A 15,698-nucleotide genomic window follows, 5' to 3' on the forward strand; every position below is an offset into this window, starting at 1 on the left:
GTTTATTTTTGTCATAGTTTTTTTATCGTTTAATTATCTTCTGAAACGCTATTCAAGCTAGGAGATGTCAGGCCAACATTTAGTCTTCTCCGTGTATTCAGGGTTCTAAGTTCTTTTTCTACTTACTGCTTACTTGACACCTTCCTGGCTGGCACATATTTAAAAAGAATGGATCAGGCTGGTTATCACTGCCATTGTTTCTATAATGGTGTGTTGATTTAACATTATGCATAACAGCATCACAATGATGTCCTGTAATGTTCTGGGAGATTCAGCAGTAAGCAGAAGCAGGCAAAAAAAAGTTTCTCCCCAAATGTTAGATTTATTTTTATTTTTTTTAAGTCTGAAAGGGTGAATAATAGTTTATTGGCATGAAACTTCAAATTGGGCTATTAGTACTATATTTGGTCCTCAAAAAAGCAAACCGCATACAGCTAAATAAAAAAGTTATAGCTTGTAGAAGACATAAATAACTGAGAAAGATTCATCTAAAGGGTTAGATGAAGGAAAGATATGGTTTATCATTTATATTATATTGGCTGCTTTTCATCTGATTCTTTCATCATATAATGTTGTATTTTCTTCACTTTCATCTTGTAGCTGCAGATTCCAAGGAGCGGCAGTTCTGGTTGAGTCAGCTTCAAGCATGTGCCAAGCACCATACCGAGTCCAAGGTAATCCAGCTCTTTATACCATAATATAATAAAACTGTTAGATGTTTTTTTCAGAAAGTAATAAGGATATTGCATAAATGTTTGGCAACCTGAAGTTTACTTTCTTTTAGAGAAGAACTGATGGTTATATTCAGGGGCGTTGCTAGGGTGGTAAAAGATCCGGGGCACGGGCCCCAATGCACATGTATCGAACTTTCAGTAACGCCCACTCCTGTACATGTGTGGTTGGACCTATAACTACTGTACCTAACATATACAGCTCTAGAAACCACAGGAGAAATTCCTACCTGTTCCATCCAGTGACTGCAGGTGATATGTTCTCTATCTTCTCCATTAGGCCCGGCATCACCACGTCTCCTCAGCCACGTGTCCTCCTTGTTGAGTTCACCACACAGACATCTTATGTTCTTCATTGTCCCTGCATCTTGGCCCCCTAACAGTGTTATCCTGCTGCTACCCCTAACACACTACCGCCTTTATTGTAAGGCCCCTTTCACATACATGTATGCTTGCTCAGTCCAGGACTGCTTGCAGGGGAGGTGCAGGGTTGACCGCTCCTCACATTCTCACGAAAGATCTTTTTTCTGGTGACACACAAGTGTGCTCACTGTACTGTGAACAATGCTCTCCTATGGTGGCCGTATGTTAGCTACTGTTCATATAGCTAGCATACGGCCAACATATACAATCATGTGAAAGGGGCCTACAGATACACAGAAAGTCCTCCTGAAAATACTGTTATTACAGAAATAAATGCTTCCTAATATAACATATTGTAAAAGCCATAAAACCTATATATATATATCTCTTTAACTGTGGCCCCCCACTAATTTGCCCTCAATATGACCCTAAACTAAATGATGCCCTGCCTAATCATGTCCACATAAAGGGGCAGTCTGCACACTCCCCACTAAGAAGTCCCCCACAGTGCCCCAATGTCCTCACAGTCCCCAGTAATGTCCCTCAACGTCCCCTCTAATGTCCACCTGAGCCCCCTGCAATGTCTAAAGAGCCCCCTGTTATGTCTTCCACACCCCCCCCTGTGATTTCCAAAGAGCCCCCTGCTATGTCCACAGATACCACTCTAATGCCCCTCACAGCCCCCCTGTAGTGTTTCCAGAGGCCCCCCACAGTTTCCCTGTGATGTCCCTCACAGCCCCCACTAAGAAGACCCACCACAGTTCCCAGTAATGTTCCCCCACAACCCCCCTAATTTCCTCACAGGCCCCAGTGATGTCCCTAGAACTCCCTGTGATGTCCTGCACAGCCCCCCTGTAATGTCCCCAGAGCCCCCTCTAATGTCCCTCACTAAGAATACCCCCCACATTTCCCAGTAATGCCCCCCCCAATGCCCCCTAATTTCCTCACAGGCCCCAGGAATGTCCCCAGAGCCCCCTGTAATGTCCCCCACAGCCCTTTATGATGTTCTCTAGAGCCCCGACTAAGAAGTCCCCCAAAGCTCCCTGTAACATCCCTACAGCCCCAGGGATGTCCCCAGCGCTCCCTGTAGCCATCAGCATGACTAAGTCGTCTGACTATGCCTCTCTCCCCTCCCCCACTGCATAATAAAAAAAACCAAAAAAACGCTGCCACTCACCTCAGTCTCCTCAGGCTTGTTGCTGTTCTCTGCAGGACCGTGGTGACGTCATCACCCGGCGTCTCCTGCTCCTGGCAGCTGTACTGAGCTGCTTGAAGCAGGAGACGCTGTGTGACTGTGTCTCCTGCTCCCTCTAGTGGAGAACGGAGCCGATGGCTCTGTTCACCATTACAGGGTACAGAGAGGGGAAATCTGCCCGGGCAGCAGGAGAAGTGTCCTGCTGACCCGGGACATTCGGGGCACAAGGCAAAAGATCCGGGGCACAGGTTATATTTGTCTATTTACACAAATCTCTTCTCCGCCTTCCACCAATCACTCTCTGCACACTTGCTCCAGAGAGATATAAAGCGCTATGGAATTTGATGGCACCATATAAAGATTATTATTATTATTATTATTATTATTATTATTATGCACCTCATAAATAAATGGTTATAGACTCACCACCACCCCATCTACAGCCACTGTGAACTGCACTTCTAATCCTGTAGCCTGTCATCACGTCAGATGCAGAGTATCAGGAAATTAGACCCCTCCTAACTGATGACTCCTCCTTCAGTAGAATGGAATTGTGGAGTGTTATTCCAGATTAAAATTAAGACATTAGAACTGAAACACTACTGAAACTGCATCAAGTCAGTTAGTTGCTTGAAAATGGTCAGTGTTCCTGTTAAAGGGGTTTTCCCACAAACACAAGTTAGGCCCTATCCATGGTATAGTGCCTAACTTGTTAATCGGTGGGGGTCTCAGTGATGAGACCCTACAGATCACAAATACAAAGATCTCCATCAGATCCATAGAAATTAATGGAGTAGAATGGTCATGCACGGCCGTCTGCTCCATTACTCTGATGGAAGTACGTGGAACCCCATCAAACCCATAATTTTTGTGATCTAAGGGGTCTCATCACGAAGACCCCACCGATCAGCAAGTTAGGCCCTATCCGGTGGATAGGGCCTAACTTGTGTTTGAGGGAAAACCCCTTTAAGGCACTTTTATGTCCCTTTTATTCTTTTTACGCCAGTAAACCTATTACCTGAGAAACATGTCGGCTATTATAAGATTAGCGCTTTGAATGTCTAGTCTGGATAATTTTTTTTAAGATTTCTAACTGTGTACTGTAGATCACATTGGATTGATACTAGACCAGAACTCCCAGTAATGAATGGCCAGCTGGCAAGTGATTGATTAAATAGCTTGTACAGGCATACTTGATTCTTCAATGCACAGGAGGTGACAGAGATTAATGTGATGCTGGATGAGATGTTTTCATCTATTTTCCAATTAAACGTTCATGTGTTATAAAAAAATATGTTGGGTACGACCTATCATATTATACAGTATGTACACGTACACTGCCTCAGCCATTTAATTTTATATTAAGCTAAATTATTTCGCCACCATAAACCATTTCAGTGGTAATATGACCACAGAATGAATATGTTAAAGAGAATGTTTTACATCTAGTTAACCCCTTAAGGACGCAGCCATTTTACAGCTTAAGGCTCAGCCCGATTTTTTGGATTCTGACTTGCGTCGCTTTATATGGTTATAACTTTTGAACACTGTTACTTATCAAAACGATTCTGAGATTGTTTTTTCCCCACATGTTGTACTTCATTTTAGTGGTAAATTTTGGCTGATAAGTTTTGCGTTTATTTACAAAAAAAAGAAAATATGATGAATTTTCTGAAAAATTTGCCATTTTTGAAATTTGAAATCATTGCGTTTTCAGGCAGATAGATTTACCACCTAAATAAATTGCTGAATAACATTTCCCATTTGTCTACTTTACATTTTCACCATTTTTGAAATGTCTGGATAATTTATTTTGATGTCACGCGGCTTACAAATCGAATAGCGCTTTTCCGGATTTTCAGAATTGACTATTTTGGGGATAAATACAGTTTTGAATGAAAATTTACATATTTAGCATCAAAACCCCCCATATAACCAACCCAATTTCAAATCTGCACCCCTCAAGCTATCAGAAACAGATTTTACGAAGAATGTTAACCCCTTGAGATCTTCATAGTAATTACATCAAAATGGAGGCGAAATTTAGAATAGTCAAATTGTGCCGGTTATACGTTCATTTAGCCCTAAAATTTACACATTTCCAAAAGATAAAAATACAAAACCCACCATACAATTTGTTCTACAATTTCTCCCGAGTGCAGCGACCCCCCACATGTGGCCGTGACTTGTGTTATGGGCACACAGTGAGGCGCAGAAGGGAAGGAGCACCCTGCAGCTGCCAGGATTTTACTTTCCTCATTGGCCTCTTTTGAAGGCTGTAAAATTTTCGCTTTTGCGCTATTAGGGTCATGTGACGGCATTTTTTTTGCGGGATGAGATGCTTTTTCCATTGTTACCATTTTGGGGTTGGTATCACCTATTGTTGAAAATTTAGGAACTTCTTTTTGAGGGCAGGAGTAGAAAAGCATCAATTCTCTACTGGTTTTTTTACTTTTTTTTTTGTGGTGTTCACCGTATAGACTAATAATCATATTATCTTCATTCTATGGGTCGATACGATAACGGGGATACCAGACACGAATATATTTTCTTGCGTTTTACTAAATTTGTAAAATAAAACCCTATTGTGGGGAAAAATCTATCATTTTTGTATTGCCATCTTCCAAGTGGCATAACTTTGTTACGTTTTTGGCTACAGAGCTGGTTGATGGCTTGTTTTTTGCGGGACATGTTGTACTTTGCACCAGTATCATGTCGCAGTACATATGTTTTTTTGATCACTTTTTATAGCATTTTTTGTGGGATTGAATAGGTAAAAATCATAATTTTTGGAGGGTTTATAACAGATTTCTTTTACGGCGTTCATCGTGCGGGTTCAATAATTATTTATTTTTATTCTACGGGTTGTTACGGACGCGGTGATACTATATATGTGGGGTTTGTGTTATGATTTAGACTTTTTTTTTTAGTTATATGTCTTTTTATATGTTTTGGGGCTTTTGGGCATTTTTGGTGATTTATGACTTTATTTTTTTATTGAATAATTTATTTTTTTACTTTTTCACTTTTTCCACCATGGGAAATGAACAAGCAATCATCTGATTGCTTGTTCATAATAATACCCTGCAATACTTATGTATTGCAGGGCATTATCAGTGTCAGCCTATGCACTTGCATAGGGTGGCACTCTGCCAGTAAGATGACGTCACAGACGCCATCTTACCGGCAGTTCCTGCAGGTAACACTGGGGTCCAGATCGGACCCCAGTGTTACCATAGCAACGATCGGTGCCCCCCGAAAATGATTCGGGGGGGCCGATCGTGGGGGAAAGACACCCCAGATGCAAGTTAGATGCCGCGGTCGCGATGACCGCGGCATTTAACGGGTTAATCACCCGCGATCAGAGACAACTCTGATCGCGGGTGTTACACTGGGGTGCCGGCTATCAGTCAGAGCCGGCACCCCGTGTTTCCCGATGCCGGTTCGGCTCAAATCTTGAGCTGAACCGGCATCTGCTCAGCGTCCGATATATCGGACGCTGAGCGTTAAGCCACTGAGCTCAGCGTCCGATATATCGGACGCTGAGCGTTAAGAGGTTAAAGGGGCGGGCCACTTTACTAATAAGTTATGGGTTTTTAAAGGTGGGGAGCAAAAAATAGAAATGCATGATGAAAATGAGCATAAATGCCTTTTACCTCATCAGCCAGTCATTCCTGTCCATAAAATGGAATTATCTTCAGTAATGCCACCCACAATAAAGAAAATCAAAGCTGCACAAATGGTGCTGTGTCTGCGCAAAGAATGGTATCTGCAAGGATACCATGTCTTCATTTTTAATGGCCTTTAACTATAATCCTTATGGATTATACCATGGTTTCCGATCTATAATGATCTATAAATCAAGATAGGGACTTGTACCTGTGACCTTTACTGAGTACGCCATAACCTATAGTTGAACTGGTGAAAGGATGTAGAGAGGCTTTTCTTCCCACTCCATCAATTTTATGAGGGGGTCTGACAGATTTTGTCAATCACAGTGGATTAACTGTTGATGAAGCAGAGCAGAGTTTTCAGGAGACGTTTGGTGGAAATCAATCAAGGCTGCTAGGAAAAGAAATACACCAGTATTCAAAGTAGCAAAATTATGAAATGAACAGACACTTATCAATGCATCTTATGGACAGAGGATGACGCAGACAGAGCGGTAACAGTTAATATGTACTTTTAAGTGCAATTTTAATAACTTAGTTCTTCAGGAAGACTAATGCATTACAGGCAATAAGAAATGTGCAGTGTAATGGGCACGTTACCGTTATGGCCTTCTGCAGAGCTATTGACTGTTCCATATGAACATTATGAAAATATAATATCCGTCTTTTCTGATTTTATAAACTTAGGCCAATATGTTTCCTCAGTAGACCGAAGCCAGTGAGATTGATTTGACTACAGTAAATTGTTCTATATAAATTAGAGAAATAATAGTTTTATTAATCCACAAGGTGCAGTTATTGCCTTACTGAAGACTAAAATTATTGCTTTACACCGGTGCTATGTAAATATATCCATCTGGACAGAAGCTTTGTTCAGATGTATGAAAAAATAAAGCAATAAAAATATGAATCATGGACTTTAAAACAGAGGAAAAATGTGAAGGTTTTATTTCTTAATATAATGGAAATAGAACATTTAGAGGAGATTTGTTAGCAAATTGTACTGCATCTGAAGACTGGTGAATGTCACTAAAACTAATAAAAAAACACAAGTTACTTAGGACATTGCCGAAACTGTCTGGAGAAGAGACTGTCACTTCCCAGCCCCCTGACAGCATTTAGAAGTTTATCACGCGTCTCTGCTGTGTCTTGAACTTTGGGCATCTAATATGTAAGACAACAGCATAGTGGCCTAGATGTATTAAAGCCTGACTGACTTTGTGCATTCTTTTTAGTGCAAACTGCTTGTACATAAATTTTATAAAGTGTCTGAGACGCATTTTTGGCTGCACTACAGGCAGTCCCCGGGTTACGTACAAGATAGGGTCTGGAGGTTTGTTCTTAAGTTGAATTTGTATGTAAGTCGAAACTGTATATTTTATAATTGTAGATCCAGACAAAAAATTTTTGGCCCCTGTGACAATTGGAGTTTAAACATTTTTTGCAGTAATGGGACCAAGGATTATCAATAAAGCTTCATTACAGACACCTTACAGCTGATCATTGCAGCCGGGGACTATAGTAAAGCATTCAGAAAGCTTCATCAGAAGTCACAGGGGTCTGTCTGTAACTATGGGTTGTCTGTAAGTCGGGTGTCCTTAAGTAGGGGACCGCCTGTATTCCCAACATGACACAACATTCTGCACATAAAGGGGCGTTCCTCTGCACAGTCGGACCATGTAGCACATTTATCATGCAGTGTCCGACAGAATTGTGTTGCACCCTATTGGAGCAGTGCAGGGGCAGATGCGCCACTTTCATGAATTGTCACGTATGTTCTTCATGAATCTGGCGCCCTCTGCACACTTCACAGGCAAACACAATCTTTAAAAATTAGTTTTAGTTAATTTGTAATTAAAAAAAAAAGCCGACCAAAGACAACTGTCTGTATAAGTAACACAACCTTGAAAGATGATGTGTCTTAGCAATAGTGATGTGTCGTTCGCTAAACCCTGCCCCTAAACGGCTCCCCACGCTCCCTTTAACCCCATATAATTGTGTTAGAAGTGGAGTGGTGTGGGGTGACTGACTGACCTGCAGCTCCCTATTAAATATTTCAAAGGGAGCCATTCAGGAGCCAAAAGAGCCGGCTCTTCTTAGTGAGCAGAGCCTAATGAGCCAGCTCACCAAGAAGAGCCGTAATTCCCATCACTACTTGGCAACTGTGGCTATAATCAATGTATTACTGCTGCTGTTTCCACCTTACAGAAGACCCAACCCAGGGACTGGCTGTGTGTGTATGGGTAAATTAATAACTCCTTAATGCCCAGGCCCTTCTCATTTTTGTGTTTCCATTTTTCACTCCCCACCTTCAAAAATCTAATTTTTTAAAATTTTTTCATGTAAAGAGCTTTGTCTAAGCTTGTTTTCTGCATAACAAATTGTACTTTATAGGGATTTGTATTTAATATTCCATACCATGTACTAGGAAGTGGGGAATAATTCCAAATGCAGTGAAATGGATGAAAAAAAATGCAGTTTTTTATGGGCTTGGTTTTTAACGATTTCACTTTGCACCCCAATTGACATGGCTCTTTTATTCTTTGGGTCAGTATGATCATGGGGACACAAAATTTATATAGGTTTTATTGGGTTTTAAAACATTTAAAAAAATTTGCCATCTTCTCTCACTAATAACTTTTTCATACTTCAGTGTACAGAGCTGTACTATGCGTATAATATGTATGGTCTCAGGCACACAAGTCAACTACAGCAATGTTTTTCAAATTTTAGTGGGGAAATTCTTACTATTTTATTGGGAAATATTAATATGTATATTTCCACTTCGTCCCCCATGACGGCCCACCTGGAGGATGCCCCTTGACCTCTGTAGGGACAGGAAGAAGAGAGGTTAAATTCCCCTCCCCGCATCCTCCCACCAGTGTTCTTCCTGTCCCTACCGAGGCAGGTCATAGAGAGGTGCCCTCTCTCCTCCAGGGGAGGGGGGGCGAAACATACTTACAGGTGAGGCCGTCCACGGCGAAATCCCGGCGGCCCCGGCTCTCGGTCGATCCTGTGGTCCTCCTTGCAGCCGTCCTGGGGTCCATATGGCTGGCCGCCGCGCCGCGATCCTGGATTGCACGCACGCACGGCCTAAGAAAAGTACATTTCCCGGCAGCCCAAGGTCCGATGACGACTTCCGGTCGCGACCGGAAGTTGCGTGAAAAAGCGCAAAGCATCACTGGGAGCCGGAAGACGCGGACCACAGCCACTTCTAAGGGGGATGGGTATTTAAGCAGGTAGATCACTATGATCTGAGGTCTAGTTGCTCTGTGACGACGGCTCCAGTATTTGCGACAAAAAAAAATCTTCTATTGTCTATCATGACTGACGAAGTTAACCCGATTTTTCTGCACCCTCCAGTCTCTGTAAGTGGGGTTGATTTGCAGGGGATATCTTGCCATTGTGTATTCAATGCTAGTGGGTTATTAGTCTCCTGTATTTGCCTTTTAGGACAAAGACCTGGGGTCTAGGGGGAAAGGCAAAGAGGAGAAGGGGGATAATTTATGGCTAACAGGCCTGAAAGACCCGTGAAATCGGACAAAACCAGAACCAAAAAATGTAACATGTGTAATCATCCTATGCCAGATTTGTATAAAAAACCAATCTGTAAAGTGTGTATTGACAACTTCATGAGCTTACGAGCTTAAAGGTTTCATAGAAGAGAAAGTGGTCTCATCTATAGCAGCAGCTACGTCTAAGGCTCCCCCCTGTAAAAGGCCCAGATTAGAACCCGAGACATCACAATCCGAGGTGGGAAGTGATTCGGAGACACCTTCTTGTTCTGTAATAGAGACAGAAGACTCCTTAAACCCTCAGGATTTTGTCAATACCGTTGAATCTAGACATTTATTTCAAATAGATGAATTAGATAACCTGTTGAAGGCCATCAGACAAACCTTGGAAATTGAAGATGTTGTTATACCCCAATCCAAGGAAGATGAGTTGTTTGGGGGATTAAAAGCAAAGCGTCAGAGGGTGTTCCCTTTAAATGACACTCTTAAAAAAACTAGTGTCTGAAGAGTGGAAGGAACCTGAAAAAAGAATCCCCATATCAAAAAACTTCAGGAAAAGATTAGTCTTTGAGCCAAAAGACTCTAAACTATGGGATTCCTGCCCCAAGGTGGACGTGCAGGTTACTAAGATAGTAAGGAAAACAGACCTTCCTTTCGAGGACGCAGCACAGCTGCCATTCTGGAAAGGGCATCAGACAAGAGGAAGGGCTTTCCGGAAAACAAGCCAGTACCCTGAAAGCAGCCCTTTCGGGACTTTAAAAGCCAAGGGTAGGAATATAAAGACAAAGGGAAAAGGGGTCGCTGGAGCTACCCGAAAGGTGGAAAAGGTAAAGGGTTTCTTTTCTCACCGTCATCTGATCCAAGTAGAAACAAGAAGCAATGACGCCATAGTAGGAGGAATATTGTTGAATTTCAGAGAGGAATGGCTAAAAATTACCTCAAATCCCTGGGTTCTGGACATCCTTCTTCAGGGATACAAGATAGATTTCAAGAAACTTCCTCCTACAAAATACCTGTCACCTTCTCCCTATATGTCGCAAATGTATCCTCCTTATTGTCTTCTGGAGTAATTACCCATGTTCCTCAGGAACAAGAAAAACAAGGGTTTTATTCTTCTCTCTTTCTTGTAAAGAAGCCAAACGGATTGAACAGGCTAATAATCAACCTGAAGCGACTCAACGACTCTAACGTCTACAAGAAGTTCAGGATGGAGTCGGTAAGGTCTGCCACCCACATTATCCACCAAAATGCTTTAATGTGCACTATAGACCTAAAGGACGCATATTATCACGTCCCCATTCACCCTTATTCCCAAAAGTTCCTAAGATTCTCTGTCCTATCTCCAGGGGGTTCCACGTTACATTTCCAGTTTTGTGCACTCCCCTTTGGCATATCCTCGGCCCCCAGAACCTTCACCAAGGTGATGATGGAGGTGGTGGCGTTTCTAAGACAGCAGGATATATTGATTATACCATATCTAGACGACCTGCTGGTTATTGGACGGGACAAACAAAACCTAATTTCCTCAGGGATATTACAATAGGAACTTTAGAAAGACTGGGCTGGATTGTAAATTACCAAAAATCAGATTTATCACCAGCCACAGTAGAAAAAAATTCCTGGGCGTAAATTTAAATTCATGTCTACCAATGTCGTTCCTTCCACAGGAAAAAAGGACTCGCATCAAGGAAGAGATAAGAAGATTCAGAAGAAAGTCTCTTGTCTCCATCAGGGACGCCATGAAGGTCCTAGGACTCTTAACAGCTTGCATCTCCTCAGTCGCATGGTGTCAAGCTCATACTCGAGCCCTTCAGAAATGGGTCCTAAAATCCTGGAACAGGAGTTCGGAGGGACTGGACAAAAAAGTGACAGTCCCCTCTACAGTCAAAGAAGATATCAAGTGGTGGCTGGCAGACGCAAGCCTAGACAGGGGAATTTTCTGGAAGAACAGCCCGTATATCCCCATACAAACAGACGCAAGCAAGAGCGGCTGGGGAGCAGTGCTTCCTCAGAAACTGACACAAGGTTCTTGGATGGAGGAGATCTCCAGAAGATCATCCAACTACCGGGAGCTGAGAGCAGTCTGGGAGGTACTCAGCACAAACACTGCTCAACTGGCTCAACATCACCTGTTGATACTGTCAGGCAACACCACAACAGTGTCCTACCTGAAGAGACCAGGGGGAACCAGGGCGCCCGGGCCCAAGAGGTTTAGGGGGGCCTTATGGTGTCACTTTCCCATATGACAAGACTATTACTATAAACCATAGATTACAGTCGGGGCCTGGCACAGACTTTGCACTGGGGCCCATCAGCTTCTAGTTACGCCACTGACTGCTCACATTGATTAACAATCTCCTATTTCAGCAACAAACATAAAAATGTGTGAGCAGCTCACAAAATAGGAACTCTCAAAGACCTAATGGAGTAGCCGGATACACGCCCCAGTAGCCTCTTTGCTCCTCCTTCCCTGAGGTCTTCGGCAAGCAGCTACGAGGAAGCTGCGCGGCGAAGATCTCAGGGTGGGAGGAGCAAAGAGGCTACTGGGGCGTGGAGTAGCCGTGACATGTTACATACACTCACCGGCCACTTTATTAGGTACACCTGTCCAACTGCTCATTAACACTTAATTTCTAATCAGCCAATCACACGGCGGCAACTCAGTGCATTTAGGCATGTAGACATGATCAAGACAATCTTCTGCAGCTCAAACCGAGCATCAGTATGGGGAAGAAAGGTGATTTGAGTGCCTTTGAACGTGGCATGGGTGTTGGTGCCAGAAGGGCTGGTCTGAGTATTTCAGAAACTGCTGATCTACTGGGATTTTCACGCACAACCATCTCTAGGGTTTACAGAGAATGGTCCGAAAAGGAAAAAACCTCCAGTGAGCGGCAGTTCTGTGGACGGAAATGCCTTGTTGATGCCAGAGGTCAGAGGAGAATGGGCAGACTGGTTCGAGCTGATAGAAAGGCAACAATGACTCAAATCGTTACAACCAAGGTAGGCAGAAGAGCATCTCTGAACGCACAGTACGTCGAACTTTGAGGCAGATGGGTTACAGCAGCAGAAGACCACACCTGGTGCCACTCCTTTCAGCTAAGAACAGGAAACTGAGGCTACAATTTGCACAAGCTCTTTGAAATTGGACAGTAGAAGATTGGAAAAACGTTGCCTGGTCTGATGAGTCTCGATTTCTGCTGCGACATTCGGATGGTAGGGTCAGAATTTGGCGTCAACAACATGAAAGCATGGATCCATCCTGCCTTGTATCAACGGTTCAGGCTGGTGGTGGTGGTGTCATGGTGTGGGGAATATTTTCTTGGCACTCTTTGGGCCCCTTGGTACCAATTGAGCATTGTTGCAAAGCCACAGCCTACCTGAGTATTGTTGCTGACCATGTCCATCCCTTTATGACCACAATGTACCCAACATCTGATGGCTACTTTCAGCAGGATAATGCGCCATGTCATAAAGCTGGAATCATCTCAGACTGGTTTCTTGAACATGACAATGAGTTCACTGTACTCAAATGGCCGCCACAATCACCAGATCTCAATCCAATAGAGCATTTTTGGGATGTGGTGGAACGGGAGATTTGCATCATGGATGTGCAGCTGACAAATCTGCGGCAACTGTGTGATGCCATCATGTCAATATGGACCAAAATCTCTGAGGAATGCTTTCAGCACCTTGTTGAATCTATGCCACGAAGAATTGAGGCAGTTCTGAAGGCAAAAGGGGGTCCAACCCTTTACTAGCATGGTGTACCTAATAAAGTGGCCGGTGAGTGTATTAGGGCAATAAAGATTTTAAAATGAAAGCGAGGACGAAAGGATTGGCTCTAAAAAGTGCTATCCTCATGTTCCATACATGCACTTACCACCCATTCTACCTTTATATTAATCCATCAGGTTCTGGCAAGTTGTTTGTCATTTAAATGTTCAAATAGTCCTGCATAGTCCATGAAAAAAAATTTGGATTTTCCAATGTAAACAGAACCATGTAATTTAATTTGTCAGACAAATAACACTGCTGTGTTTGTGCTTTTTATTGTATGATTTTTAAATTGCATTTTAAATTTACTTTTGTGGATTGTCTTCCTGAGACTGTATGCTTTTATAGGTTGATATGAGGAGATGCATGAGATGCCTATTACGCACTGACAGCTCTGCTACATCTCTGTTCTCACACTATGAGATCTCCTGTGCCTGCCTCCCCCTTCCCACTGATAACTTATCTGCCAGTAGTTTGCAGCAGGAAATGAGTCATCGTCTGTGCCAGTGTGAGCTCTGTCCTTGACTTCAGGGGGTGGGGCTAGAGTGCAGGGAGCAGAGAGAGACAGAAATCTCAGCTGCACTTGTCACACAGAAATTCAAGATGGCGTTCCGACCCCAAGTCAGAAGATACAGGGTCGTGTCTAGGGGCAACTGAAATTGTGTTAACCAGGCCTGATAGAGACTTATATCTGTGAAATGCTGGATTTTTGTTAACACATTCTCTAATTCACTGTTATTATTTTGTTATCCTGAGTACATTTAAGAAACTTGTCTTCATTGGAATGCCCCTTTAATGTTCACCTATCAGATCTTTACATGACCTTTTCAGAAATCAGTTGTCCAATGTTTGTACATGGGGGGATTGCTAGAATTCAGTATGTAGCTTTATGCAGCAATGTTTGTACTCTCCTCGATATAGCACTCACTAAGGCTCCATGCACACGTCTGTGTGCTCACCCGGGCCGAAGCATAGGCTAGGTGAAGAAGAGAGGGGGGTGAGTGCTCTTCATCCCTCCAGACACCCGTCTTGGTCACAGTGTGGCCAGATCAGGACGCCCAATATGGATGCGTGCATGGAGACTAAGTGTTAGTTCTAGAATGATAGAGTGAACATCCGGTCTCAGAAAGGCTTTTGCACAGTGAAGAGTTTCAATTGTATTTGGAAGGCTTATTATAGCCTCTGGATCTGCTATGTAGGAAAGCCTACTAGGTACCCCATTCATTTGAGGTATCTAATAGGCTGATTGTCAATGTATAAGTCGATAAAGAAATGTCTTCTTTAGAGTTTCACCAGTTACTGGCACTTGGCTATGATCTACAGTGACGGTGTGGATGAGCATAGCTGGTGACACATGGTGCTACCCTGACCTGGTGGTCTCAAGCACATTGGTGGCTCCCTTGGTGACGTCCCTAGGACCTCTGGGTGGTACTTCATTGCCTTTCCAATGCCCGCCCTGATGTACCAGCGGTGAGATTAGCCTAGTATCAGTACTGGGTGGTTTCATGCGCACTAGCAACTCCTCTTGGTAATGTTGCCCATGGTCAGCCTCTTCAGTGGCCAAGGCAGGTGGACGGAGACTGGCTCATATTTTTTCTGTGTTCCTATGCATCGGAGCTGCTAATATGAACGTGGGCGCTGGTGCCTTTTCCAGTGACACTATCTGTTATTGTGACATTGACCCCTGATGAATGATGATTATAGTATTAAAACTTCCTGCCCGCCGGAAGCTCCCATCCGACACCATCTCCCAGCGTTTACAACGCTGAGAGATAGGGATGGATGGGAGGACCTGGCCACATCTCCGGCCAGAAGCTCCCTGTGCGCGGCTTCTGTGCCCCTGTAACAAACAGGGGCACGGATGAAACGGATCGCGGCACGGGACATTAGCAGTACAAATTAATTATTTTTAAATAGCCCACACCAGCCCCTAAGTCATTTTTTATAACCGGATAACTCCTTTAAATATATTATAGCTTCCTGCACTGCCGTTGTATACAGTCTGTTTACATCACGGAGGCTAGAATACTCTGCTGGTATACAGTCAATGCTCTTTTTCCTAGCCCAGTGATGCATAGCCTTTTTGTATTTGTTTGACATTTATTTATAGGTGTTAGGAACACTAGGGTGGTTACGTTTATTATTTGCCAATAAAAAAATGTCTATGTGTTTGTGTGTGTATATATGTATGTATGTATGTATGTATGTATGTATGTATGTGTATATATATATTTTTTTCCAAGATCAAATTATTTAAATACTTTAAATGGCTTTTGTTATATTTTAATCTTTTTCCATGCTGATGTCCAGTAGTGTGCCCCCCGTAATAAAAATAATACTCACCGTCCGGCACTGACCCCTGGCATCCTTTTCTCCCCGCAGCATGTCTTCATGTTCATAGCTTGTGTGCATTTGCTGGCAGATCATACTTTGTGTGCTGGCAGATCGC

The 15,698-nt window shown here is 43.1% G+C and overlaps 1 protein-coding gene across 4 annotated transcripts in view; it reads left to right on the plus strand.

Moving 5' to 3' along the window:
- The window catches only part of OSBPL10 (oxysterol binding protein like 10), a 228,859-nt gene that overhangs the window by 87,056 nt on the left and 126,105 nt on the right, over positions 1 to 15,698 (plus strand). For all 4 annotated transcript variants that reach the window (XM_072153574.1, XM_072153571.1, XM_072153570.1 and 1 more), the window contains exon 3: positions 601 to 674. In XM_072153574.1, coding sequence (XP_072009675.1) covers positions 601 to 674 — 74 coding nt within the window. The remainder of the gene's footprint in view (positions 1 to 600; positions 675 to 15,698) is intronic.

This window comes from Engystomops pustulosus, chromosome 5 (genome assembly GCF_040894005.1).
Source record: "Engystomops pustulosus chromosome 5, aEngPut4.maternal, whole genome shotgun sequence".
Taxonomy (NCBI): domain Eukaryota; kingdom Metazoa; phylum Chordata; class Amphibia; order Anura; family Leptodactylidae; genus Engystomops; species Engystomops pustulosus.